At 38.3% G+C, this 26,331-nt stretch overlaps 1 protein-coding gene across 1 annotated transcript in view; it reads left to right on the forward strand.

Annotated features, from left to right (window-relative positions):
* Window positions 1-10,549: 10,549 nt before the first annotated feature.
* Window positions 10,550-26,331, forward strand: part of LOC122810558 — a 198,705-nt gene continuing 182,923 nt past the window's right edge. The window contains exon 1 of the mRNA XM_044082139.1: window positions 10,550-10,641. Coding sequence (XP_043938074.1) covers window positions 10,572-10,641 — 70 coding nt within the window. The 5' untranslated portion in view covers window positions 10,550-10,571. The remainder of the gene's footprint in view (window positions 10,642-26,331) is intronic.

The following is a 26,331-nucleotide window of genomic DNA, read 5'->3' on the forward strand; positions in this document are numbered from 1 at the left end:
TACTGAGATGGTATAGCTCAAACGTAATATCAGGGTGGTCCTTATGTTAAAGACCAAAATAAAAACAGCGGAATTTTTGGCATCATATGTTGTCAATAACTTTTTACCAATTATCCGTGCTTAGTATTTGACGTGTTGAAATGTGGCAAAATCTCTTTCAGGAAAAGTGATTTAGGCATCTACAATAACAAAGTGACAGAAGAGCATAGTCTGAAGGTAGTGTGTGTGTGTGTGTGTGTGTGTGTGTGTGTGTGTGTGTGTGTGTGTGTGTGTGGGTGTGTGTACCTGTGCCTGTTAAAGGAAGATAAAAAAGTTAAATGAAATAAGTGTTGGTCCACTAACAGAAAATACAAGGACACTAGAACACAGATGTGAGGTAATACATTGGACAAATGTAGGATTTGCAATTATATGACAGCTCAAGATACCTGAGTAATTGCAAAACCTTTGCTGGTCCAGTAAAGGATATTATATCATATCTATCTTCCAATGTATTTGTATAACTGACAATGTGAGGATTGTTTTGATAGACTTAGTAGTGAAAACCTGTATGGAATCCATGCAGAAAGAGTGTGACTAGAAATAACAGAACTCATAAATGCACAGATTATTTTGTAAGGGATAAGTTTATGTAGATTGAAAGTCAACTTGAACTGAAATTTAATGATACAGGTAAGGAGAAGGTTCAACTGATTGTTTAGGTAGCATTATGTTGCTGTTAGAGTATTTTTTTTACTTTCATTGTTTCAAGTTAAAAAAGGCTGGATAAAGAGCATGATTAAAGCTATGGCCTTCTAAAAAATCCAAAGAAATGCAAAACAAAGCTTCTATCTACGTCTACAGCACAGTCCTGAAACCTGATAGATCTCAGATGAGCTAAACTGATATATGTTTTTAGTTGTATAACAGTCTAAAACATAATAAATGACTAGTTTAGATTAATTTTGCAAGTAACACATCAAGATGTTATTGGGTAATGTTTAGTGACCTGATAGCGATTTATTTCAGGGCAACAGCTGCTATCTGACAGCCTTAAGACAGGTTAACTATGCAGTTAACCCTAATGATGATCTGTAATTTCCAAAAAGATATTTAATTTTGCTTTATTTATTTACTTCTGATTTGTTAATGGAATAATTTAGTAATCCAAGATGGACACATTTCAGATACAGCCAGGATGCAGATAGCTTTTTACAGATAATAATGATAGGCTATAATACAGAAGAATATACTCTGAAAGTCATATATTAAAGATAGCAAGATATCTCACATACAGGATATTGCATGCATTGATATATGTCACAGTTACATAATATTTTTCATGCATTGATTTGATCTGGGCATCTTGGGGCAATGCAGCAATTACCTCATGTACACAGATAACCCTCTCCTCCTACCACCCAACACTACAGCCTGTGAGAGATGCACTTATATAGCCAAACTGGAAGCAAAGCTCTCTTCACCCAAGACTGGACTAGACAGTCAAGAGGAGAAGGTAAACACTTGCACCACACCACACTCATCACATAGTCCCTCAAAACCTACACCACCAAAACACACACATAGAAACACAAAACACACACCTACATTCACAGAGGCTCTCAGTAAAACCCTTCCCAAGCAACAAGGACCTCCAAAGCAGAAAAAAAAGCAACATCCACCCCCCAACACAACCCAAATGACACACAGCCCACAAATTCAGTGTCCCACTCAACCACAGCCCATAACGCATAACAACGTACCCAACACTCTAGTCATAGGTGACTGTATAGTCAGGCACACTGATGTTCCACTCACTAGGCTAAACAAGGATAAAGTTACTGTCAGCTGCCTGTCGGGTGCCAGGATCCGCCACATAATGCATGCACTCAGGTCAGTCCACAACAAGTACAAATATGACTCTGTCATTGTCCATGTTGGTGTGAATGACCTGAGATGTACCTCCCTGGACTACATGAAAAGGGACATGGAGGAGCAGTCCGATCTTGTAGCCCAGTCAGGTATGACCCTAGCTCTGAGTAGCATCCTACCATCACCCAGAATTATACCACAGTACAAGGACAAAATGATTGACTTCAACAATTGGCTAAGCTTCTGGTGTCATTCTAAGGGGATCCAGTATCTGTCTGCCTGGGATGAGATGATCGACAAACCACAATGCTTTGCCAGAGATGGCCTGCACCTGTCACCCCTGGGATTCTGGATACTGGCTAAGGCTCTAGCCACCCCTATAGTGCCATTTTTTAGGCAAGGTTCAAATGACAAATTCACCACCATAATAGGTACAAAAAAGCAGAATCTGCGGGTATTGCTACTCAATGCTAGAAGTCTAAACCTTAAATATACTCACTTGAGGTACTCCTTAAAATGGAGAACATTGACATCTGTGCAGTGACAGAGACCTGGTTCAAGGCTCCAGAGAGTACCCCTGCATTATCAGGCTGTAATTCATACCATACCTTTTGGCCACCTAACCTGGACCGAAACACTAAAGGCGGAGGCATGTCCATATTCATTAAGGATATCCACACCTCAGACTAGTTGCTCAGCATAATGCATCTGAAATTATCCAAGTGCAACTAACTCTGGGCAAGACCGCAATCCAAATTGTAGCTTGCTACAGATCCCCCACCATGCCCCAGGATTCCCACTACTCATTTCTTGATACACTGGAAAATATTAGGGTACAACCTAACACCCTAATAATGGGTGATTTCAACTACCCCACCATTAACTGGGAAAACTACTCATGTACCAACTCTTGTGCTCAATTTTCTGGAATTCATAAATTCCAATGCCTTGGATCAACTTATCCACACCACCACCGGGGTCAACAATATCCTAGACCTGGTTATTACCAACATGGGCAACCGGTGCTCCACACCAGAGGTCAGTTCCTTGTTGGTCAGATCCGACCACAAGCTAATCACCCTAGACATCCACATCCCTCCCCTACCCTCCATTAGAGAAACCACTGTAAAACAATTCTCCAAAGCCAACTTCACGCTTCCTAAGACAGAAGTGGCAAACTTCATGACACCCATGCTGACGGACAATAGAGGTATGACTGCTGAATCCTACACAAATGCACTTTGTAAGAACTTACACAAGTGCATGGATCGTGCAATCCCTAACAGAACCAAGATGCTATCCTCCAAAAAAAAGGAAGCCAATTTGGTGGTCCCCTGCCATAAACAAACACTACAACAGAAGAAAGAAACTGTTGCAAAAAAGAGTAAAATCCCATGATTGGAGGAACTCCCTGGTCAGCCTCAGTAAGAAGCTGAGATCCCTCAGAAAATCCTCCAAAGCTAGTTATGAAAACAAAATCACCACTGACTCTAAAGACAACCACAAAGCATTCTATAGCTATGTCAAGAATCTCAATGGCAACACTCAGATAGCACAATGGCACTAAATATACAGAACCAACTGATATTGCCAACATCCTGGCAGATAGGTTCAGTGCTAACTTTACCCCCCTCTCATCCCCTAAAGGGCCCATCTCTATACTGGAAGAATGCAACGTTTCTGTAATCATGGCTGCACATGTAAAAAAACACACGCTCCAAAGCCAAGAACACAGCATACATGGGACCTGGCAACATCCCAGGCTGCGTTCTACATGAACTACATAACAAACTGGCACCCCACCTAAGTACCATGTTCAATCATAGCCTCACCTCAGGCTATGTGCCCACTGAATGATGCACAGTGACAGTTATCCTACTCCACAAAGGGGGAGCCACCACAGACCCCAGAAACTACTGCCCTATTAGCCTGATGAGCCTAGTCTGCAAGGCTATGGAACGTATCATCATGGAACTTATAAACAATGACATTGGTAATCTCCAAATTAGGACTCCACCAAGTTCGGGTTTGTAAAAGGCAGATCATGTCTCCTAAACCTGATAGACTTCTTTGAAGCCATCACCAAAGCCGTAGATGAGGGTAAGGTGGTTCACAAAGCCTATCTAGATCTCACCAAGGCTTTTGACACCATCCCCTACTCTGGAATTATAGATAAACTCACTAAACTAGGTATAAATCCCTATGTCACAAGATGGTTTGCCAACTGGCTCACTGACAGAACCCACACTGTGAAAGTAGCAGACTCCAAATCCAACTTCAGACCAGTGACAAGTGGAGTACCACAGGGTTCAGTCCTGGGTCCTCTCCTGTTTGGTATCTACTTCTCTGAAGTACAGGCTAACACTGAAGGTCTTTGGCTAATGAAGTTTGCAGATGACTGCAAACTAGGAGCCATAATCAAAATTCCAAAAGATGTGGACATCCTACAAAAGGGCCTTGCTGAGACAAATGTCTGGTGTCAAAGCCATGGCCTCAAGCTCAATGTCAAAAAGTGCATTGTCATCCCTTTTGGTAAAAACTCTGCACCCATGAACTACCACATAGGTGGTAGTCTACTTAACACCAACAGTGTGATAAGAGACCTTGGGACACAGCTGGACAGTAGTCTCTCCTTTGATAATCACATCGCCACAGTAGTCAGGAAATCCTTCTATGTGGCCCACCTCATCACAAAAGGTTTCTCATCCAGGAAAAAGGAGGTCATTGTTCCCGTCTACTCATCACTCATTAGACCCATTATAGAGTATAACGCCCCTTTTGGTATGTACCTCACAAGACATCTATAACAACTGGAAAGGCCGCAGAAATACCTCACAAAGAGGATTACCAGCCTCAGACAGATGCCCTACGCAGACTGTCTCAAAAAAACTGCAGCTTTACTCCATCGCATATCGCCTACTCAGAGGCGATCTCTGCCTAACACACAAAGCTATGTCAAACCCAGAGCTTTTGGACATGCTCCACTTAAAGAAATCCCAATCTCTCCGAGCTACATGCTCTAGAGACCTAAACCTTGTCACCACAATAAACAGAACATGCTGGAGGGATAGATTCCTGTCCCAGAGACTTTCCATACTCTGGAACAAACTACCTATCTATATCAAACAAAGCTCCTCATTAGCACTCTTCAAGAAAAATCTTGATTGGATGGGAGATAGGAAATTCAGCCCGGGGATCACTTCTGTGGTTCTGCTCACCAGTGGCACAGGAAAATCATTTTCTTGGGTGGCAAAAGGCAGAGTACCTTTTGGCTAGGCTTATATAGGCCCTAGAGCCAGTAGCCTAGTACCTACCTATGAACCTATTAACATAGACAATGCAAGAAAAATCTAAAGCAATATTAGCATACTAATAAAAAAAAACAAAAAGGAAAAATTAAGAATAAACAATATGGGTAAAAAGGTAACTGAAGCCATAACAACTTTGGCCTACTGGTTGCAGCATTGGTGTACAACAGGTAAGAAAAGCTTATATCATCACCATTTCCTGTCACCAGTAGAGTCCTTCAAGGCTCTATCATTTAGCCAGTCCTTTTTGGCATCCTTTCTCAGATACTAAAAGTGACTCCACTGCAGTATTTCACCAAATATGCAGATGACCGCAAGACTGTGAGCACTGACCTCAGTCCTCCTGATTGGGCCCACAATCCTGGACATGGGCAGTCATTACTAAATGCAATCTGGGGTACTGACTAGTACTTCTATGATATTACATTGGGTTAAAACAGTTAGGCTTAAAATGACCTCCGGGTTAATAGCCTAGTAATCTCCTATGAACACCCCCTTTCAATTGTCACTTAACATTGTACACAAATGGTGCAGTAGAAAAGACCTTACCCTCAATGTCAAAAAATGCAGCATTCTGGCATTTAGCAATCTACTCCCACATGAACTTTATACAATATTGATGAGCAACAACTAAAAGTATAATTAAGTGCTTGAAAGGGAAGTGTGAACTTTTAAATGGGCCTTCTTAAAGGCATATATAGTTAGGCATCTTATGGTCCTCCTGATCACTTGTCTAATATTGGTCCTATGTTTCTATTTTCCTATGTTAATAAAATACCTTGGAGTGCTTGAAGTTGTATTTATTCATTCATTCATTCATTACATTTGGTAGCCAGGACAGTCCATGTGGGCAAAGCTCCTTTTCAGTGGAGACCTGGGAAGAAAAGTTCTATACAGCACGTAAGTAATGTTACATTTAAAACAAGAGTATGCAAAAGAAGCTGTTCACAAATAAGCATAAAACACAATAATAAATCACTAGTCCAGTAATACAATATATTAGATGGTACACATTTGAAAGTAAAATAGTAAGTTTTCACATCCTGTGCATGAAGAGCTGATAGATCAGCATGTTAGCAGCTGTTGATAGTAAGTAGGTACTGAAGATGCAGTGCATTGAGCAAGATTAAAGCAATATAGAGGTTAACAGGAAGGAGATAAAAAATAAAAAGTTAGGAAGAAGAAGAAAGCCAGGAGGTATTGTGCTTAAAATAGGTGATTATGGAGGGTGTCAGTAGCTGGACTGGTTAATAGCTATAGAAATATTAAGAGGAAAAAAGATCACATCTGCAAATTTTGGAGTGCTGAAGTTGCGACTTCTGGTGTTTTTAAGAGTCTAGGGTTACTTGTAAGTTTTAGATCTGAAGAAACTTTGTTCCATAATTTGACGATAATTTGAGTAGAGCAAATCACCTTATGAGAAATGTGCCTTTGTTGCAACAGTCATGCCTTTATCTTTGGAGTGGAGGTTGTGATTGTGTACATACCACTGGTGAAGTGCAGATATGCATGTGTTTGATATAGTACTTTGTGTGACATTTTTGGTTAAAATAGTAGCATAGTTTCGGAATTCAAGCCACTTCAGTTGAGTAGCAAGGCAGTGGTGTGATGAATTAAGAAGTCCTATTGAAATGTTTATTTTACTATAACACTGAGTTATTTTATTGAGTACTATACTTATATCAGTACTTAGCTGGCATAAGGCAGAGAACTAATCCTGGATGAGACACCAGTTTATCATGGATATACGTACACACACACACACACACACACACACACACACACACACACACACACACACACGCACACACTTTCAAAATTTAAAGGGGTGCCAATTCCCCTTTAACCTGTCTTTGGAACGCATGAGAAAATGAGAGCAGGTAGAGAAAACTCATGTAGAAACCTGATCAGACTGCACAGACAGAACCTCATTTAAGGACTGAATCAAAGATCAAACACTTCACGACACCTCTGTGCTGTTCTGATACATAATAGCACATACACTGGGAAGTCTTCACAGGTGAAAGGTATTCGGACACTGTAAGGTGTTTGTAGGTGAAAAGTATTCTTACAATGAAAGGTATTTATAGATAAAAAGTATTCATACACTGCAAGGTGTTTCTAGGTGAAAAGTATTTGTACACTGTAAGGTCTTCACAGGTGAAAAGTATTCATAAACTGCAAGTTGTTTATATGTGAAAAGTATCCGTACACTGCTAGGTATTTATAGGTGAAAAGTATTTGTACACTATAAGGTCTGCCTAACTGAGAAGTATTCTTACACTGCAAGGTCTTCATAGGTGAAAATCATTTATAAACTGCAAGGTCTTCAAAGGTGAAAAGTATTCGTACACTGCAAGGTCTCCACAGGTGAAAAGCATATATAAACTCAAAGTGTTCATATATGAAAAGCATTCGTATACTGTAAGGTGTTCATATGTGAAAAGCATTCGTACACTATAAGGTGTTAAAGCGAAGTGAAAGTGAAAAGCACTCATACACTGTAAGTTGTTCATAGGTGAAAAGCATTTGTACACTGTAAGGTGTTCATAAGTGAAAAGCATTCGTACACTGTAAGGTGTTCATAGGTGAAAAGCATTCGTACACTGTAAGGTGTTCATATGTGAAAAGCATTTGTACACTGTAAGGTGTTTATAAGTGAAAAGCATTCGTACACTGTAAGGTGTTCATAAGTGAAAAGCATTCGTACACTGTAAGGTGTTCATAGGTGAAAAGCATTCGTACACTGTTAGGTGTTCATATATGAAAAGCATTCGTACACTGTGAGGTGTTCATAGGTGAAAAGCATTCGTACACTGTGAGGTGTTCATAGGTGAAAAGCATTCGTACACTGTAAGGTGTTCATAGGTGAAAAGCATTTGTACACTGTTAGGTGTTCATAGGTGAGAAGCATTCGTACACTGTAAGGTGTTCATATGTGAAAAGCATTCATAAACTGTGAGGTGTTCATAGGTGAAAAGCATTCGTACACTGTGAGGTGTTCATAGGTGAAAAGCAAAGTTGTTCATAGGTGAAAAGCAAAGCTGTTCATAGGTGAAAAGTTTTTATAAACTGCAAGGTGTTCATAGGTGCAAAGTATTCGTACACTGTAAGGTGTTCATAGGTAAAAATAATTCGTACACTATTAGGTGTTCATATATAAAAAGCATTCGTACACTGTGAGGTGTTCATATGTGAAAAGCATTCGTACATTGTAAGGTGTTCATAAGTAAAAAGCATTCATACACTGTAAGATGTTCATAGGTGAAAAGCGTTTGTACACTGTAAAGTGTTCATAGGTGAAAAGCATTCGTACACTGTAAGGTGTTCATAAGTGAAAAGCATTCGTACACTGTTAGGTGTTGTTAGGTGAAAAGCATTTGTACACTGTAAGGTGTTCATATTTGAAAAGCATTCGTACACTGTAAGGTGTTCATAAGTGAAAAGCATTCATACACTGTAAGTTGTTCATATGTGAAAGGTTTTCGGACACTGTAAGGTGTTTATAGGTGAAAAGTAATCTTACAATGAAAAGTGTTTTTAGGTAAAAAGTATTCATACACTGCAAGTTGTTTATGTGTGAAATGTATCCATACACTGCTAGGTATTTATAGGTGAAAAGTATTTGTACACTATAAGGTCTGCCTAACTGAGAAGTATTCGTGCACTGCAAGGTCTTCATAGGTGAAAATCATTTATAAACTGCAAGGTCTTCAAAGGTGAAAAGTATTTGTACACTGCAAGGTCTCCACAGGCGAAAAGCATTTATAAACTCAAAGTGTTCATATATGAAAAGCATTCGTATACTGTAAGGTGTTCATATGTGAAAAGCATTCGTACACTATAAGGTGTTCATAAGTGAAAAGCATTCATACACTGTAAGTTGTTCATAGGTGAAAAGCATTTGTACACTGTAAGGTGTTCATAAGTGAAAAGCATTCGTACACTGTAAGGTGTTCATAGGTGAAAAGCATTCGTACACTGTAAGGTGTTCATATGTGAAAAGCATTTGTACACTGTAAGGTGTTTATAAGTGAAAAGCATTCGTACACTGTAAGGTGTTCATAAGTGAAAAGCATTCGTACACTGTAAGGTGTTCATAGGTGAAAAGCATTCGTACATTGTTAGGTGTTCATATATGAAAAGCATCCATACACTGTGAGGTGTTCATAGGTGAAAAGCATTTGTACACTGTGAGGTGTTCAGAGGTGAAAAGCATTTGTACACTGTAAGGTGTTCATAGGTGAAAAGCATTTGTACACTGTTAGGTGTTCATAGGTGAGAAGCATTTGTACACTGTAAGGTGTTCATATGTGAAAAGCATTCACACACTGTGAGGTGTTCATAGGTGAAAAGCATTCGTACACTGTGAGGTGTTCATAGGTGAAAAGCAAAGTTGTTCATAGGTGAAAAGCAAAGCTGTTCATAGGTGAAAAGTTTTTATAAACTGCAAGGTGTTCATAGGTGTAAAGTATTCGTACACTGTAAGGTGTTCATAGGTGAAAAGCATTCGTACACTGTTAGGTGTTCATATATGAAAAGCATTCGTACACTGTGAGGTGTTCATAGGTGGAAAGCATTCATACACTGTCAGGTGTTCATAGGTGAAAAGCATTTGTACACTGTGAGGTGTTCATAGGTGAAAAGCATTCGTATACTGTGAGGTGTTCATAAGTGAAAAGCATTCGTACACTGTAAGGTGTTCATATGTGAAAAGCATTCGTACACTGTAAGGTGTTCATATGTGAAAAGCATTTGTACACTGTAAGGTGTTCATATGTGAAAAGCATTTGTACACTGTAAGGTGTTCATAAGTGAAAAGCATTCGTACACTGTTAGGTGTTCATAGGTGAGAAGCATTTGTACACTGTAAGGTGTTCATATGTGAAAAGCATTCGTACACTGTGAGGTGTTCATAGGTGAAAAGCAAAGTTGTTCATAGGTGAAAAGCAAAGTTGTTCATAGGTGAAAAGTTTTTATAAACTGCAAGGGTTCATAGGTCTAAAGTATTCGTACATCGTAAGGGCTGCCTAACTGAGGAGTATTCGTACACTTCAACGTCTTCAGAGATGAAAAGTATTTATAAACTGCAAAGTGTTTACAAGTAAAAAGTATTCATTGCAGTTAGGATGCTGGCAGCACGACTAAAATGGATGGACTAAAACAATTACAACGTTGGTATGTATGCTGCGGTGAAATGCAATTGCAAGTGTTTTTTTAATCCAAAAAAATCTTTTAAATTAAAAACGTAGTCAAATAAAAATAAGTTTCACATGTTGCCTGGTGATAATTGGCTATTATTAGTTGCTCATCCAGTGTTCATTTCCTTCCTTGCTAGCATGGACTAGCATACAGCATAACTTCCTTTTTTGTACATACTAGAATTCTAGTAAAAAGCCATAGCTCCTGTGGATGAAGATGGTTTGTCTTTTATATTTCGTTCTGTACATATCAGTGTCACCCATGGTTAACACACTGAAAGGTAAGTCCTTACCAGTGTTTTAGTAAACCTACGTTCTATACATTTTGCTAAAATACACAGGTTAGAGTTAAAAGCATTTCTGTAATCTTCAAAAATATCATCCTGATCTGTGTTCTTATAAATTGCAGTTGAAAAACAGTCAGAAGCTGGAAAAAACTTGTAGGAAGCTTATTTCGAGTAATTTAGATTGTGTATATTACCATGTTAAAAAGTCTGGTCTGTATTTGCTGCTTATAACTATTAATGCATGTTTGGCTGTATTTCCAGTTTATAACAGCTACTGTACGTTGTGAAATGACTTTATGCATGTTAAACTACCTAGAGGACCTTACAATAATAAATATGTCTTTCTCCTTGATCTCTTATGCATTACTCTTAGTTTAGGATCAACATTATTTCAGACCATACAAGCAAGAGAGTATCTGAAAGTTTTTTTTTTCTTTTGCACTTGTCAGTTATTTACTCTCACCCTCAAATCTAAAGAACGCTGCACTAATATTCTTAAAGATACTTGTTCTCTGATATTTTGGAAATTGTAACCAAAAGATAAGCAGATACTTGATCTGTTAATGGTATGTATATTGTCTATTTTCTCTAGGAAGCTATTTCAATCCTGTTACTGAGTACTGTGCACCTGTACAATCTGCTTTTACTTGTCTTAAATACCATATTTATGTCATTCAGAAACCATTGAGGACTGACACAGTTTTACTATTCACTTTGTTACAAAGATACCTTTCATATCAACATGGTATTACTTGGCTGGATGCGTATTTCACAAAGTATCAAAATGAATGAATGAAAAAATGCCTTATACAACCTACCAGGATGTGCACAGGACAAATCTGGACTAAAGGAAAGCGAATCAGGCAGCAGCTAGGGAAGGGAGACAATAAAAGGGTGCTTTAGGCATCATCATGTATTTTTTTAAATATGTAGTCCTAGATAGCATGACTTTAGAATCAAATGCTTATAATTTGGTGAGAAATTACATACAAGATTAATTTCTGCAAGAGACTGATTTCTGCTGCCAGCATTAACTATATAATTTTCTCAAGACAAGAAAACTTGAACCTCTTTTAGCTGAAAAACTGGTAGCATTAGAATTGAAATTACTTACGAAAATGAACAGAGTAACAAATTACAGCTCTTAAAAAAACCTTTTTTTTTGTTAATTTATTCATTAACTGTATAAATTCACTAGGTACAGATAACTTTTTTGGGGGGGGGGGGTGCAAACAAGAGCTTTGTTTGGTTAAGTAACTTGCTTAGAAACGCATAGTAGGCACATGGAGACTCATGAAATCAAACCTGGGACTACACAATGAAGCTAATCAGCAGCTGAACCTGACAATGCATTCTGTGTGTTGTGCAAATTTACAGAAATGCCGTAGTTTTTTTTTTTTTCAAATTAAAAATAAATATGTCACTGAATTTGATTTCTAGTTCTATATTAAAGTGATTTAATTACATTTTTTGCAGCAAATGTCCATGTTTGCAGAATTAATATCATCATCATCAACATATATAAACTCAAACTTATTAGGGAACAAAGATACACAATCATCTACATTTTACCCACCCCTTCTAACCTTTCTTGTATTTACTACTTTCAGTTTCATAATCAAGGGCAATGGGGTTTGTAAGATGAGTTTTGCATGTCTCAATTCTTTACTTCCCTTAATAGACTTTATGAAAACTTATCCATTTAAACATGCTATTTTTATGGAAAAAAATATCCGTCAAGAATATATATTCCAGTTACTATTTTTGACACAGCAATTTCATGTCCCACAAACAATCTAAAACAATTTAAACCAAGATTTTTTATTTGGAGAAGCTGTAACTACTGATAACCTAAAGAAGGAATTGCTTCTTCCTGAATCTCAGAGAAAATGGCTTAGACAGCCTCTACCCAAAGTTAAGCGATACTCTCTATGGGTGATTAAAGTCAGTTTATGTAGTTAATAAATATTAATAATAAATAATAAGAGGATGGTGCATGCCCTAATAAAATTTTCTTAGTAAAACAAACAGCTAAACTGTATTACTAAGACTTCACAGTAACAGAACTGAAAAGTTATGCAACATTTGACAACATTTCTGAAATGGTCTGGGGTGGGTAAAACAAAGATGGTTACTTAAATCATAAAGAAATATCATTATTGTGGTTTAATATAATTTTGCAACAGTTGCACAGTAGTATTCTTCGTGTAAACTTTCAATTTTTTTGTGCTTAAGCAATGACTAAAAAAATGTTGTGGGCAATGTATGACAGAAATCTGGGTAGTGAAGGCAGAACAGCTGAAGAATCTTGCGAAATGCAGATGAAATGTTTGATACAGGTAATAGGATTTATACTGTGGTACAAATGAAGAAACAAGGATGTCCAGAGTGGAAAGCAAACTAACCCCATTTGCAGAGAAGGTTAAAGAGATAAGATTAAGATGGCTTAGTCATATGTGCAGGAAAGCAGAAGTGATTTATTAAAGTTGATTTAGGTGAGACAGGAAGAAGGCAAGGGCACATAGCAAGAGATGGATAAATTACATGAGAAAACCTGCAACAGGCAGACGTGACTGTCAAAGAATGTAGGAGAGTGACCTTGAATCAAGAGAGTTGCTGACAGTTTATGCAATGGCTCAATGTAAAATGGGAAAAAGGGGGTTGATGATGATTATGTAACATTTTCAAAGAAGTTTACTAGGTTCAGAAAACAGGACCTGCTGTTCACAAAACCAGACTGAGTGGGCTGTAAAGTTCAGTTGCTTATGTCTGCATGAATGAGGTTTGCTATGATACATTTTATGGCTTTGCATGTAAGGCTGGTGTGACTGATGGGCCTCTAATTACCTATGTCTGTAGAGGGGCCACCATTGTGAAAAGGAGTCACAGTGGTGTTCTCTAGGCATCAGGCACAAATCTTGTGGAAGTTGAACAGTTTAAGAAGAGGTGTAGATAGTGCACACTGGGCACTGATCAGAATGTAGTGAGGCATGTTTTCTGGTTTCACAGAAATATAATTTTTATCCTTTGACATGGATTCTAAGATTGTACCAAGCTGACTGCAGGTGAAACTAAATTTTCAAGGATAGTGGGTGCAACAGTGTGGACAGAGGGCTTAAATGTACCAACTTTGTCTGCTAATATATTACCTATATCCTTAAGATTAGAATGAGTGAAATTATTATACATTATTCTACATGAGCTCAGTGTATTGTTGAACACTATTTCTTAAGCCTCCTGATATAACTGAAGAAGGGTTTCTTGTTTCCTTTGGTATTTGTAGTGACCTTAAGTTTTCACTCTGCTTTAGATTGTCCAATAGTGCTCCTAAGTTCAGTGCTGGCATGTTCCATTGTGGCCTTGAGGTAGGGGGATGTGAATCATTTACAACATTTCATTATTTTCCTTCTTTTGTTATATGGTTTATTAATATTGGAGTTCCACCAGAGGTGTTTATTCTTGAGTTTACCACTATATTTAGGGTGGATGGGTACAGACGTCTCTATACAGCTATTCAGCAGCTGTTAAAAATGGAGATGAATGTGGCAGTGCTCTCAGTTGGGTCCTTTTGAAGTGAATTGTTGGGAGGTTTGCATAGATCTGCTACAAGTTGAAATAGCTTTGCCTTGGAGAAATCTCTAAAGATGGCTTCATTTGGTGGTGGTGTGGTATCATTAGGCCTGACAGAGAAGATGACTGATTTGTAGTCAGTCTTAACCTGGGATGAGGAGATGCAGGGTAGGGTACAGGCAGGGATTACGTTGATAAGGACCAGGTCAAGGATATTAAAGTCTCCAGTGGGTAGTTTTACAATTGTGTCTGGTACTTTGGTATTAACAACATCTATAAGTACTTGAGCACATCCATTTTTAGAGGTATTAGTGTGCCAGTCAGTGCTTGAGTAAGTTCAGTCTCCTTTCAAGAAAATATTTGGTTTGATATTTAATGGGGAAGGGTTTGATATAGATCTGTAGTTAACAATGATGTAATAGTTGGCTTTGTTAAGGTTGATTTTGATTTTAAGGAGAGGAGTCCAAGTTAGAGTTGTGGCTAATTTGATGTGAGGCAATGGTGTTTCTGACAAATGCAGATACTCCCCTACAGTTATGCAAGGGTATGAAGGCATAATATGCTTTAAACCCTGGTATAAATGGAGTGCTGTCATTGTATTGAAAACACGTCTCAAATACACAGAAATTAATTTGTGCAAGTTGTATGAGGGCCTCAAGTTCTGGCATATTTCTGTTTAGTCTCCTAGCACTGAGTAGTGCCACAATGATGGTGTCTGAATCTGGGTTTCTATTTGCTACAAAGGACTGTCCATTAGCAAGATTATGCCTAAAAAAAGTACTATACTGGCAGCAAAAGCTTTATCTAGTATGTGGAAGCCCTGGAATGAGTGATGTAAGCCATCCCTGGAGAAACAGAAGTCTTATCTACCATTTCATCCTTGACTGACATATCCTGGATCTTCTTAGAATAATATCAACTACTTAGCCAATAGTTAAAGCCAATTATCTTGTCTTCATATCTATGCATCATTTTTAGGGAATGAAAGATACTATTCAAGATCCGTATTTCCTGCCTGCAATACATTCACATTAAGTACCATCGTGTCTCTCTGCATATCCCCTTGGATGGAGTGCCTTGGGTCCTTCACTCCTACGTAGGCCACCACTAGGTTGTAATCATACTTGTCTGGATGAAGGGGATCTCAGGGCCATTGTGGCATCATGGATCCTGTCACTGGACAAGCAGTGTACCTAACTATAGAGTTACATATGACTAACACATTTCCCTGTGTGGCAGCAGACTCAGTGGGCTTTACTGGTGTAGGCCTGCTTTCCTGGTAATTCTTGGGTCACATCTGTGGAGTTGTGGTATGTGAGAACAGAGTGGTAGATGTTTCATGGTGTGTTGAAGGCTGAAATCTTTTAGGTCTTGTTCTAGGAAGCTTTGGTAAATTTGTCTTTACCGCCTCAGCTCAAGTTATAATTTTAGTAGTGTGCTGTGAGTGATGTAGTGCTGCAGATTTATAATGCTTACTGATAGTCGGCTGATGCAAGAGGTTTGCCTCCATGTCCTTACTCTCTTGCAGGTTGTACTATCAAGTGATAGAAGCAATAAATATTTAGTAAGTACAAGGCAGTTTATACACTGCCTTAGAACATCTAATGCAATCAAACTGGCCACAGATTTGATAAAGAGTAACTGGACATACAAGACCATATAATGTGGGTGCTGTAGGCAAATCCCTTATATAGATTCAGATGAGAATAGATGGATTTTGGACAGCATACAGAAATGGATGACAAAAGGTAGGTTCAGTTGTAGAATAGACAGGATTGTTTATTTAGTAAGGTGCTGTTCATGTACAGCATTCTATATTGGGGAAACGGAGAACACCTTAAACAAAAGAATATAGCAGCATAACTAGAGCATGAATAAAAATGGTAGTAAAAGTGCTCTAGCTAGACATGTCATAGTCTGTAATGTTTTTATTAAGTTTCAATTTCTCATTTTGGAAAAAAGTTCAAATCTCTTACTATGGGGGAGATTGGCAAAACCATTTAATGTACAAAGAAATTAATTAATTTTGATTATGAATTAATTAAAATGTAGGGTTTCAAGAGTATGTTAAAAAAATGAACTGGGAGCTTTTTTAATATTTGCCTTCTAATATTTTAATGATTATTTTCGAGTTTTTAGCTTTTTAACAGATTTTTTTATACTGAGTAGGTTCATATTCATTAACTGTGACTTTAAGGGAATTAATTAAAGTTACTGGGGTTTATTTTAACGTTTGTTTAATAAGTAATTAATGCTTCTGATGAAGTCCCAAACACAGAAGGGATGAAAGCACTTAACATAAGGAGTGTTCACTCTGAATTTTCATTAAAGCTACTTTTTAACTTCAATTTCTGTGTGAAATGGTCAATTGTTTTTGGATCTATTCACAGTTGCAACCAAGTAGGATTTGGTTTCCACACGTTTTGTATTGGATTTTCAGTCAATTTGCATTTGGCCAAGCTGTTATTGCTATAGTGACATAAATCCAAACTCAGTCCTGCATGCTTTGTAAAGATTGACAAGACTTTTATAAAATGTGTAGTTTGAAGCCATCCACTGCTATAAAGGGGATATCTCCAACACTCTATTTCCATGTCACCCCAGCCAAATCACAGACTACAATACAGTTCCACCTATATGTCAGAACTGGCATTGGAGGCTACTAGCCTTTACACAAGGTACAAACCATAGCACTGATACCAACATGCAGGTGGAGTGACACCTACTTTTGAAAAAAATATTCATCTGAGAGGTACAAGCCATTATTTGCAGATTTTACATTGACATTCAGTGCCAATAATTGCAAGCCTGCTTCATGTTTCAGAATGGGTTGTAGGGCTTAGGGCTTTGAGATTCCTCATTTGCTTAAGTGGCATGAAGAGTCCCAGAATCTTTGCAGAATTGAGAGATGCATAAATGCTTAGCAGAGCACGATATCCCCTAATATAGAATGTTTTTGAATCTGGCCTGCAGATTTTATTAAATGGCCTGTTTTCTTTTTGTTAATAAATCTTCAAGAAAGTAGAAATATGTATTGTCTGGTGCTGTGGGAGAGAAGGTACATGTTTGCGAAGAGTGCTACACTCTGTACATTCTGGAAACTAGCATGCAATTCCAAAAATCTTGGCTATATCACTACACAGGTGGAAAAATTTTATTTTAAATGTGAAACATCTTACCTTAAAAATTGAGACATGATGCAGTAATGAAACAATAGTGTAAACAAGTGATCGATCTAAACAGCAGCCTCATTCCATCCATCTATCCACAAACAAATTTTTTACATTTTTGCACATGAAGTCGAGGTGTCAAGTCAACAGTGACAATCATCTAGAGCCAGTATTTAGAGAGAGAGAGAGAGATTATGTGCAGCATATGGGACAGGATGATGTCCATGCAAGCACCAGACACAAGCTGCATAATCTGAGGGCTTAGTATACATGGAAACACATATAAGTGATTGCGGAAGTCACAGTGGCCATATTGGAAGATTTAGGAGCACAAACAAAAAACCCTCTACTCTTTAGAGCATAATGGCACCACTCTTAGTGGCTAACTCTTATGTCGACGGGGAATGAATGAACCAAAGGGTCTCATCTTGCGAGGAAAACAAATTGGTTGATGATTGCTGCTCTTCAGAGGAATGGATGGGTCTATACAGCAGCCAAAAGAGAGGAATAATGGTCAAGTGCTGCAAGGATCGCCAATAAATAATTGTGTGGCACATTCTCCAACCTTGAATGTATTGGTTATTTCGAGGGTGGTTTGTAAGCAGGTTCATGTAGCTACATCAGTTCATGCCCCAAGTTTATCATATCATTGCAACAGTCCTCACTTCATGTGGTTAATGATTTTCCAGCAGTGCAAGATAAAAGGTATTACACTGCCCTGATCCTTCTGGATCTATCTGCTGTGACCAAAATGTTTGGCCATCTGATCTTCTTGGAGCATTTGAAAATCTGCTGTGGGGTATGATTTTTGATTATTTTGCCTGTCACATCAAAGGCTGTAGTCAAAGAGTGCACTTTTGAAGGAACTCTGTTTCTGACTACGCTGTTATACGTAGGGTCTCCCAGGGCTGTATTTTGGGCCTATTTGTTTTTATGTATCATGCTATGCTCCCATTCAGTAAGTTGGATGTGTGGCGACGTTTCCAATATCGCAGGTACATTGATAATACTCAGCTTTACTTCTGGTTTCTCTAGGAATGTGGGTGGATTATGTGGGCACAAATGAGGATTGTCTGGAGGACATGATGATGTGAATGTCAATTAAAAGGTTCAAGTTTAATCTGCCCAAGATTATTGCCATAGTCTTTCATGCCACATTAATAACCTCCAAGCTACTGTCCTTACTCCCTTTACTTTTGTCATGTCTTAGCTGCATGATCTGGGAATGATCATCGATGACCAACTGACATTTTAGGACCTGGTGAACATACACAAATCCAAAGTTCCAAATAATCCAAAAAAAACACACTGAACACCAGGAAAAAAAGTGATATAACTTTTTACTGATGCAGTCCGGTACCACGGCTTTCGCCTTCAAAGGAATAACCATTTCCATCAAACAGCTGCTTATATGCTCATACATCATCAATTTTAAAATTACTTTCAACCAATGATCTTTATACAGCCATTAAAAAAGTATCAAAACACTTAAAGTGCCCCTTCCTTATTGCCCGTATAAACATATAAACCATGCATAAAAACACATGTGCCTTCATGAATTAAACAAATACAAACTTGTAGCCCTTCATTGTATATGTGCTCTGATTATACAAATGCCCCAATGTCTCTGACACCCTATATAACGTTGTGCAAAAAGAAATTCCATTGACTGACCATAAAGAACAGGAGAAAGCAACATAACATTATATTATGCATTCATGAATGATTTCTTCGTGCCTCAACATGATTGATATTATTTAATATTTAACTGCTTTGTTCACTGGGAAACAGAATGTTATGTCAGAACATAACTTTGTCCTAACGGAACTGTAAGTTCAAATTCAATTTTAAATTCAATCCCCTGGGGCAAAGTGTTCTGTAATTTATAATACATTTAGTCTCCAACTGAAGTAACCTGTCTACCAAAATATCCCCACTGTTTAATCTTGGTTTGGTTGGGAGGGTGGCTTAATGGCTAAAGTGTTTGCCTTGCAAACACAAGGTGCACGGTTTGAGTCTCACAAGGTATAATTGGCTAGGCTTAAAATGGCTCGCAAGGGTAGTTAGCTTAGTACTAAACTATGAACTAACACACTAAAAAAGAAAGACTCTTTGGAACCCCCATGTTTTCGTATAAAATGATCTGCCACAGCACTCTCTACTCTATCTCTCCTGATATCACCCAAATGTTCCATCATTCTCCTCTTTGCAGATCTTTTGGTCTGCCCAATATACCATTTGGTGGGTATACAACTCCATCCAATTATGTACACAACTCCCTTTGAGTCACAATTATATAGGTCCATAGCTCTGTATGTTTTCCCATTAATATTCTCCCCGTCCAAATTCCTGATGTTCCTACCAGACATCTGCCACAGGGAAAACTGCCCTTCCTGTCGAAGGCACTACTCAGTCTCCTCGTCCATAATAATTTCTTTAAAATTTTAAACCTTCCATACGAGAAGGTAACCCTGTGTGGAAAAATGTCCCCATATTTTTCATCACTAAGGACAATGGGCCAATACCTATTTATCAGTTGTTTCAAAATGTCCGAGAATGGAGAAAATTTGTTTACAAAAAAATAGAGGGTCATGCGTTTCCACCCTAATCAACTCCTTTTCCCTATACATGGGGGTTCCACTCTCTCTAAGTCCTGTCTCATGTGCTAGACCTAACTTTTTTTTAACTCTGTTTTCTGCTGACTTCAAAATACTGTTTTTATATCCCCTACTAAGAAGTCTATCTATCACTGTCCTAAATTCATTAGATAAATCCTTCTTGTCAGATGTGTTATTCGCGATCCGTAAAAAATCACCGTAGGGTAGAGAATCCAAAAGATGGGGGGCATGCATGCTATTGGCAGTTAAAAAAACATTAATTGCAGTGTCTTTTATATGAGGTCTAAACACTATTAGAAATTTGTTATCCACATAAAATTCCAAATCCAGGTACTGGATGAATGTCCTACTTGTTTTAAATGTAAACCCAAGGCCATATTCATTCTTTTCTAACCCTTGTATAAACCCTTCAAACTCCTCAAGTTCCCCCTTGCAAACAACAATTAAATCATCTATATATCTTTTAAAAAAATACTACTCTATTTTTTTATAAAAAGCCATGTTGAAGATTTTAGTTTTCTCATGCATAAGATAGCGTATACTGGGGCGAACGCCGCACCCATTGCCGTTCTTTCCCTTTGCAAGTAATAAGTATTATTAAACTTGAAGAAATCGTGTGTTAATGAGAACTCCAACAGGCGAATTAAGAAATCCGTTCGAGGACCCTCCCCTAACGTCTTATTAATTTCTGCTCTCTTCATTGACCTCTCTAAAGCATTCGATATGGTCAACCACTCTTTATTAATTACTACTCTTGAATCCCTCTCTTTTGATATCCCAGCCATTAAATGGTTTAGTTCCTATCTTACAAACAGAAAACAAGCAGTTCTTTGGAATAACCACATTTCTTCTCTATTGCCTGTTTCTATCGGAGTTCCACAAGGCTCTATTCTTGGCCCACTTCTCTTTTCCCTCTTCATAAATGATCTTCAAACAATAATCCCTCAGGCAACCTGCATTCAATATGCTGATGATTCCACGCTCATCTGCTCAGCATCATCCACCCCAGAACTTATCTGTCTTACTCAAAAAATCTTTAATACTGTAGAAACATGGTTATCCAATCGGTCCCTCTTACTAAATGCTAAAAAAACTAAACTTCTCCTCTTCACCCCCACTTCCAGGACCTCCCCTTTAAACTTCACCATCTCTTCTAACAGTGCCACTGTCATCTCACCTGAATCTACAACTAAACTTTTAGGAATTGCCATTGACAATAATCTCTCTTTCAACCAACACATTAACAACACCATAAAACTAGTCAACAGAAAAATAGGATCCTTATATCGAATTAGACCATTTCTTACGCCATCAACTAGAACTAGGATTGCTCACTCCCATCTTATATCTACTCTCCTCTATGCTTCACCCATCTTTACCAACCTCAAGAAAACCAACCTCAACAAACTGGCAACCTGCTATAATAACATTGCCGCTACCGGTAACCCCTACAGAACCCATCACTGTCTTAACTTGAAACTACTAGGCTGGCTAGAGTTTCAGAACTATCTTGCAATCCCTCAACTCACTATTGCCCATAAAATACTGTACCAACCAAATAACACCCCTATACTCTCACAACTCTTAATCCCCTATAACAATCTTAACTGCCTCCGCTCTTCTAGTGAACTCTTGGCTAGTTCTATAAAATCAAATAACACTGCTGGTGACTCCCTATTCACCAATTCAGTAGGTACAAAATGGAATTTGTTACCTAGCAACATAACAATGATTACATCATTGCCTCTCTTCAAACAAAATATTAAACTGTACTTCCAAAATCACTGGCTTTGTTCCTGTAGTAAACCTGATTAACTTTCCACTAGTACTACTCAACTTTAAAACTACCTCTTACTCCTTGTGTGACACTATCCTCCGCTTGGCTTTCTTTTTCTCTTCCTTCTTCATCTTCCTAATGCTTCTTTGCCTGTTAACTGTCTTAACTTGTTCTCTTTTCCAAAACTAATCCCTTATTAACTTCCCTTATTCCCAGTACTCTACTTTGTCTTCTTTTTCTTACCTCCTATCCTTGTTATCTTTCTCAGACAAGTATTTTTATCTTTGTGTAATACTATTTTGAACTGTTACTGTGTTTGGTAGTATTTAATTCATGTAGTAATAATTTTAAATTGTATAGTTTGTTAGTTTTTTACTAATTTTTTACTAATTTTTATTTTTATTTATGCTGGTTTTCTTTCATGTATTTACTTCTGTGGAGCTTTTCTCCCCGGGCCTCTACTGAAAATGGAAATATCTCCAGCTAGACTAGCCCGGTCAACAAATGTAAAATAAATAAAATAAATAAATAATAGCTTCCAGGCCCCACATATGTCTTATGTTCGTATATAGCAATTTCACATCCACACTTGCCCAGTAGTAGCCTGAAGACCACTCAAGGCCACCTAACATGTTAGACAGCTTGGTTCCATTCTTAACGTGGGAACTAGCCTTACTTAAAATGACCCTTCAAATGAAAGTCCAAAAATAGCCCAACATTTTGTAGGAAGGTCCCCTTTCCCGACACTATTGGTCTTCCTGGAGGATTGCTCATACATTTATGTACCTTGGGAATAACTTTAAACAATGCATCTTTTGGACGTTTGATGTACAGTTTTTGAACATCAGCTGCATTCAAAAAACCCAGTCTCTCCCCACTTTCTAATATTTCCAGTAGTGTTTCATTAAATTCCCTCATTGGATTCCAGTCCAGCTTAATATACACTGACTGGTCTTCTAATAATGTGAGAGCCATGTTATTGTACTGCGTGATATGCATAATCACACAGTTGCCTCCCTTATCTGCCTGCATGAAAATGTATTCACCATTACATTCCCTCAAGCATTGCAGTGCCCCCCATTGATCTTTTGATAAATTATAGGGCCCTACATGTGTTTTTAAATTTGTCATATTCCACCTCTGCTTGTTTACATAACATGTTTTCAAACATAATTATGTTGGCCGATAACTTAGGTGGCATAAAGGCACTACAATAAGGTACAGAAGGTAAAAACCTTTTCCCATAGCCAGTGAAAAATTCACCAACTTCATTCTCACTGGGCAGTGATCTTTCTCCCTCTTCATAATCATAAATAGAAACATTTAACAATGGATCATCCTCACACAGGAAATTGGCCTCGTCCATAACATGCTCCTCTGCATTTTCATCCACCTCACTCATAATAGCATGTTCAGCATTGCATTTACTAGTTATGCCTTGCTTGTTTTCAAAAAATACCTTTAAATTCAACTTATGGCAAAATCTAGAAATGTCCATGAACACATCCGACAAGCTTGGAAAACAAGTAGGGATAAATTTGGGACATTTATCCAAAAGAGAAATAGCATTATAGTCCAAATTAAGATTGGACAGGTTTATTATTTTCAAATTGACATTCTGTCCCTCCATAATACCCTTTGGCGCAATGATAGTCTCTACACAGTTCAAAACATGTGAAGCTTCCTATGTATCTTCTCCTCCTGCTCCTGTTCCTGTTGCTACAGCCCTGTTGACTTCCCGCCATCTGGCTGGTGTTGTCAATGGAACCTCTCTTTCATCCTCGCCCATGGCCTTTGCCACCTCCTGAATTCTCTTTGTCAGCACTCCTCGTTGAGCTCCTCGAAGGATGTGCTTTTGTTATATTTGTTTTTTTTTTTATAATCAGAGCACATATACAATGAAGGGCTACAATTTTGTATTTGTTCAATTCATGAAGGAACACGTGTTTTTATGCATGATTTATATGTTTATACAGCAATATGTAAGGGGCACTTTAAGTGTTTTGATACTGTTTTAATGGCTGTATAAAGATCATTGGTTGAAAGCAATTTAAAAATTGATGATGTATGAGCATATAAGCAGCTGTTTGATGGAAATGATTTTTACTTTGAAGGCAAAAGCCGTGGTACCGGACTGCATCAGTAAAAAGTTATATCAATCTTTTTCCTGGTGTTCAGTGTGTTTCTTTTGGATTTTAGGACCTGGCGTCTGCTGTTGTCCTGTTGTTTTTACAATATACAACATCTGTGAAGCACATTATTATACACAGGGACCTACTGATGGCTGTATAGGCTGTAGCTGGTACAGACCTGGGCTGTGATCTGTATTCATGTTTAGCAAGATCCACTCTATAGCTCTGTATGTTGTTATTCATTTATGTACTCTTTTTTTCCAGGTCAATTTCTAGCAGCTGTTCCAAACACCTTTCTATTAACTTTTTTCATAGTGTTTTATCTTTGGAGTAAGTGATGGACACATTGTGGTGCATGTAGACACTGATGAATTCTCAGGGGACACAGCTGACGTGGTACTAAGCAGGGTAATTAGGATGACAGATGAAAGGAGGGTTTGAAAGTAGTTTTCTCAAAAGTGATACTTGTGCCAGCAGGTGGCACACTTTGCAAGAAAAGAATTAGGAAGCATAATAACTGACTGCAGTCGAAGGAAAATTGCTCGAGACTGTTAGAGGGATGGGGAACACCTGGGAGTGTCACCAGCCATAAGTCAGGGGTGTACCTTTACACTAAGCTGAAAAGGGGAAGAGAGTGCCACTGAAGCAATATGGGGTTATGTATTTAAGCAATAGACAGAAAGCAAAAACAGATCCAGAGCACAGCAGAACAAGCAAAGGTGGTTGGGTAGTATTAATTTGCAGTGCAGTAAGTCTAAATAAGCAGATGTGGAACTGCAATTAGCAATGCAGGAGGAGAGGATGAACATTGCTGGTGTCACAGAAACATGAGCCAGTGACAAGTAGGGTAGGAGACATATAGAAGTGTGTGGATATAGGTTGCTCAGGAAGGACAGAGAAGGGAGAGATGGGTGTGATGTTGAAGTCTACATAAAGGAGCATACAGATGTGAGGACAGCAAGCAAAGAACATCAAATCAAGAATTGGGCAATGGAGCAGGCAAACTCAGAACCTATGCTATGTGCTGTTGTGGCATTTAAGCTAGAGAAAGGGGGAGAGCTAGTGGAGCTGTACAGTGCAAACACCCCACACCCCAGCCGCATCAAAAAAGGAAGATGACAGATTGAAAGAGAAAATAATGCAGTGGAATATGAGGAAGAAGCTATCCTTATAACACCTTCAATTATTTCTCAAAACGCAGCTCATCTGCACTAATTCCTTGAAAGTATTCTGTTGTGCACACGACATCTAAATACAGATACTTATACTGAAATATTGGCCATGGACTCACATTATTCCAAAAGTAAAACAAGTATTTTTGCAAAGGGGAAGACTCCCTGCACACACACATATGTGAAGCTTTACACTCTGCACCCCCCCAATTATTATTTTTACTCCAAGGTTTCATAAACTAAAATTAATAATAAAATGGGATCCACTATTGCTTCTGGGCTTGCATCACAAAAGTGCAGCAACAGAATCTTATTCATGATGAGTTGGTATATATACACACACACACACACACACACACACACACACACACACACACACGCACACGCACATGCACACGCACACGCACACACACACACACACACACACACATGCACACACTGACACTCATGCACAGACACACACACATACAAATATACACAGAGATATACACACTCATAGACACACAAACACACACACGCACACACACACACACACACACACACACACACACACACACACACACACACACACACACACACACACAAAATATACTCAGAGATATACACACAGACATACACACACATGAAACTGTACATACAAAAAATGCATTAAAGCTTGTCATAATATATGAGCAAATGTCACCAACAAAATGGACATTTTTTTCAAGGAGCAAGGCCCCCTTCCTCCCATGCATTCCCATACTCCTTATTTTATAGTTCTCACACCGAGTGCTGCACATCAGCGAAAGTGATCACTGATAGTCAGTGGGAACACCTCAGTCTTTCTTCAGGAGGCTGCAAGGCTGGACCACCCACTAAACATAAACATATATGAGCAGTATATTCTTCCTCATATGTAAACCCAGAAACTTTTAGGTGACAACTCACAACTGATGTGTTGTGTGTAATTATGGTGCAGGATTGCATCATCCAAACAAATGAGAGCAGGTAAAATAATTACTTTTTCTCAGAGTCAGTGTGGCCTTGAAGAAAGAGCAATAGTTGCAAGAAAACCAAATTGCTACAGCAAGAACTGATCAACTGTAAATTAGGAAATGCACACGTCAAGATCTGTGCTCGAGCTAACCAAAGTCAGCAGACCTTGAAAAGTTGAAGGGAAGCACAGAAGAGCATAGTAATCCTGGAGGATCAAAATCTGACAGAAACAGACTTGCTGACTCCCTACTCCAGGGTAGAGAAGAGCAG

Source organism: Protopterus annectens, chromosome 9.part0, assembly GCF_019279795.1.
Source record: "Protopterus annectens isolate FY-2018-M chromosome 9.part0, PAN1.0, whole genome shotgun sequence".
Taxonomy (NCBI): Eukaryota; Metazoa; Chordata; order Ceratodontiformes; family Protopteridae; genus Protopterus; species Protopterus annectens.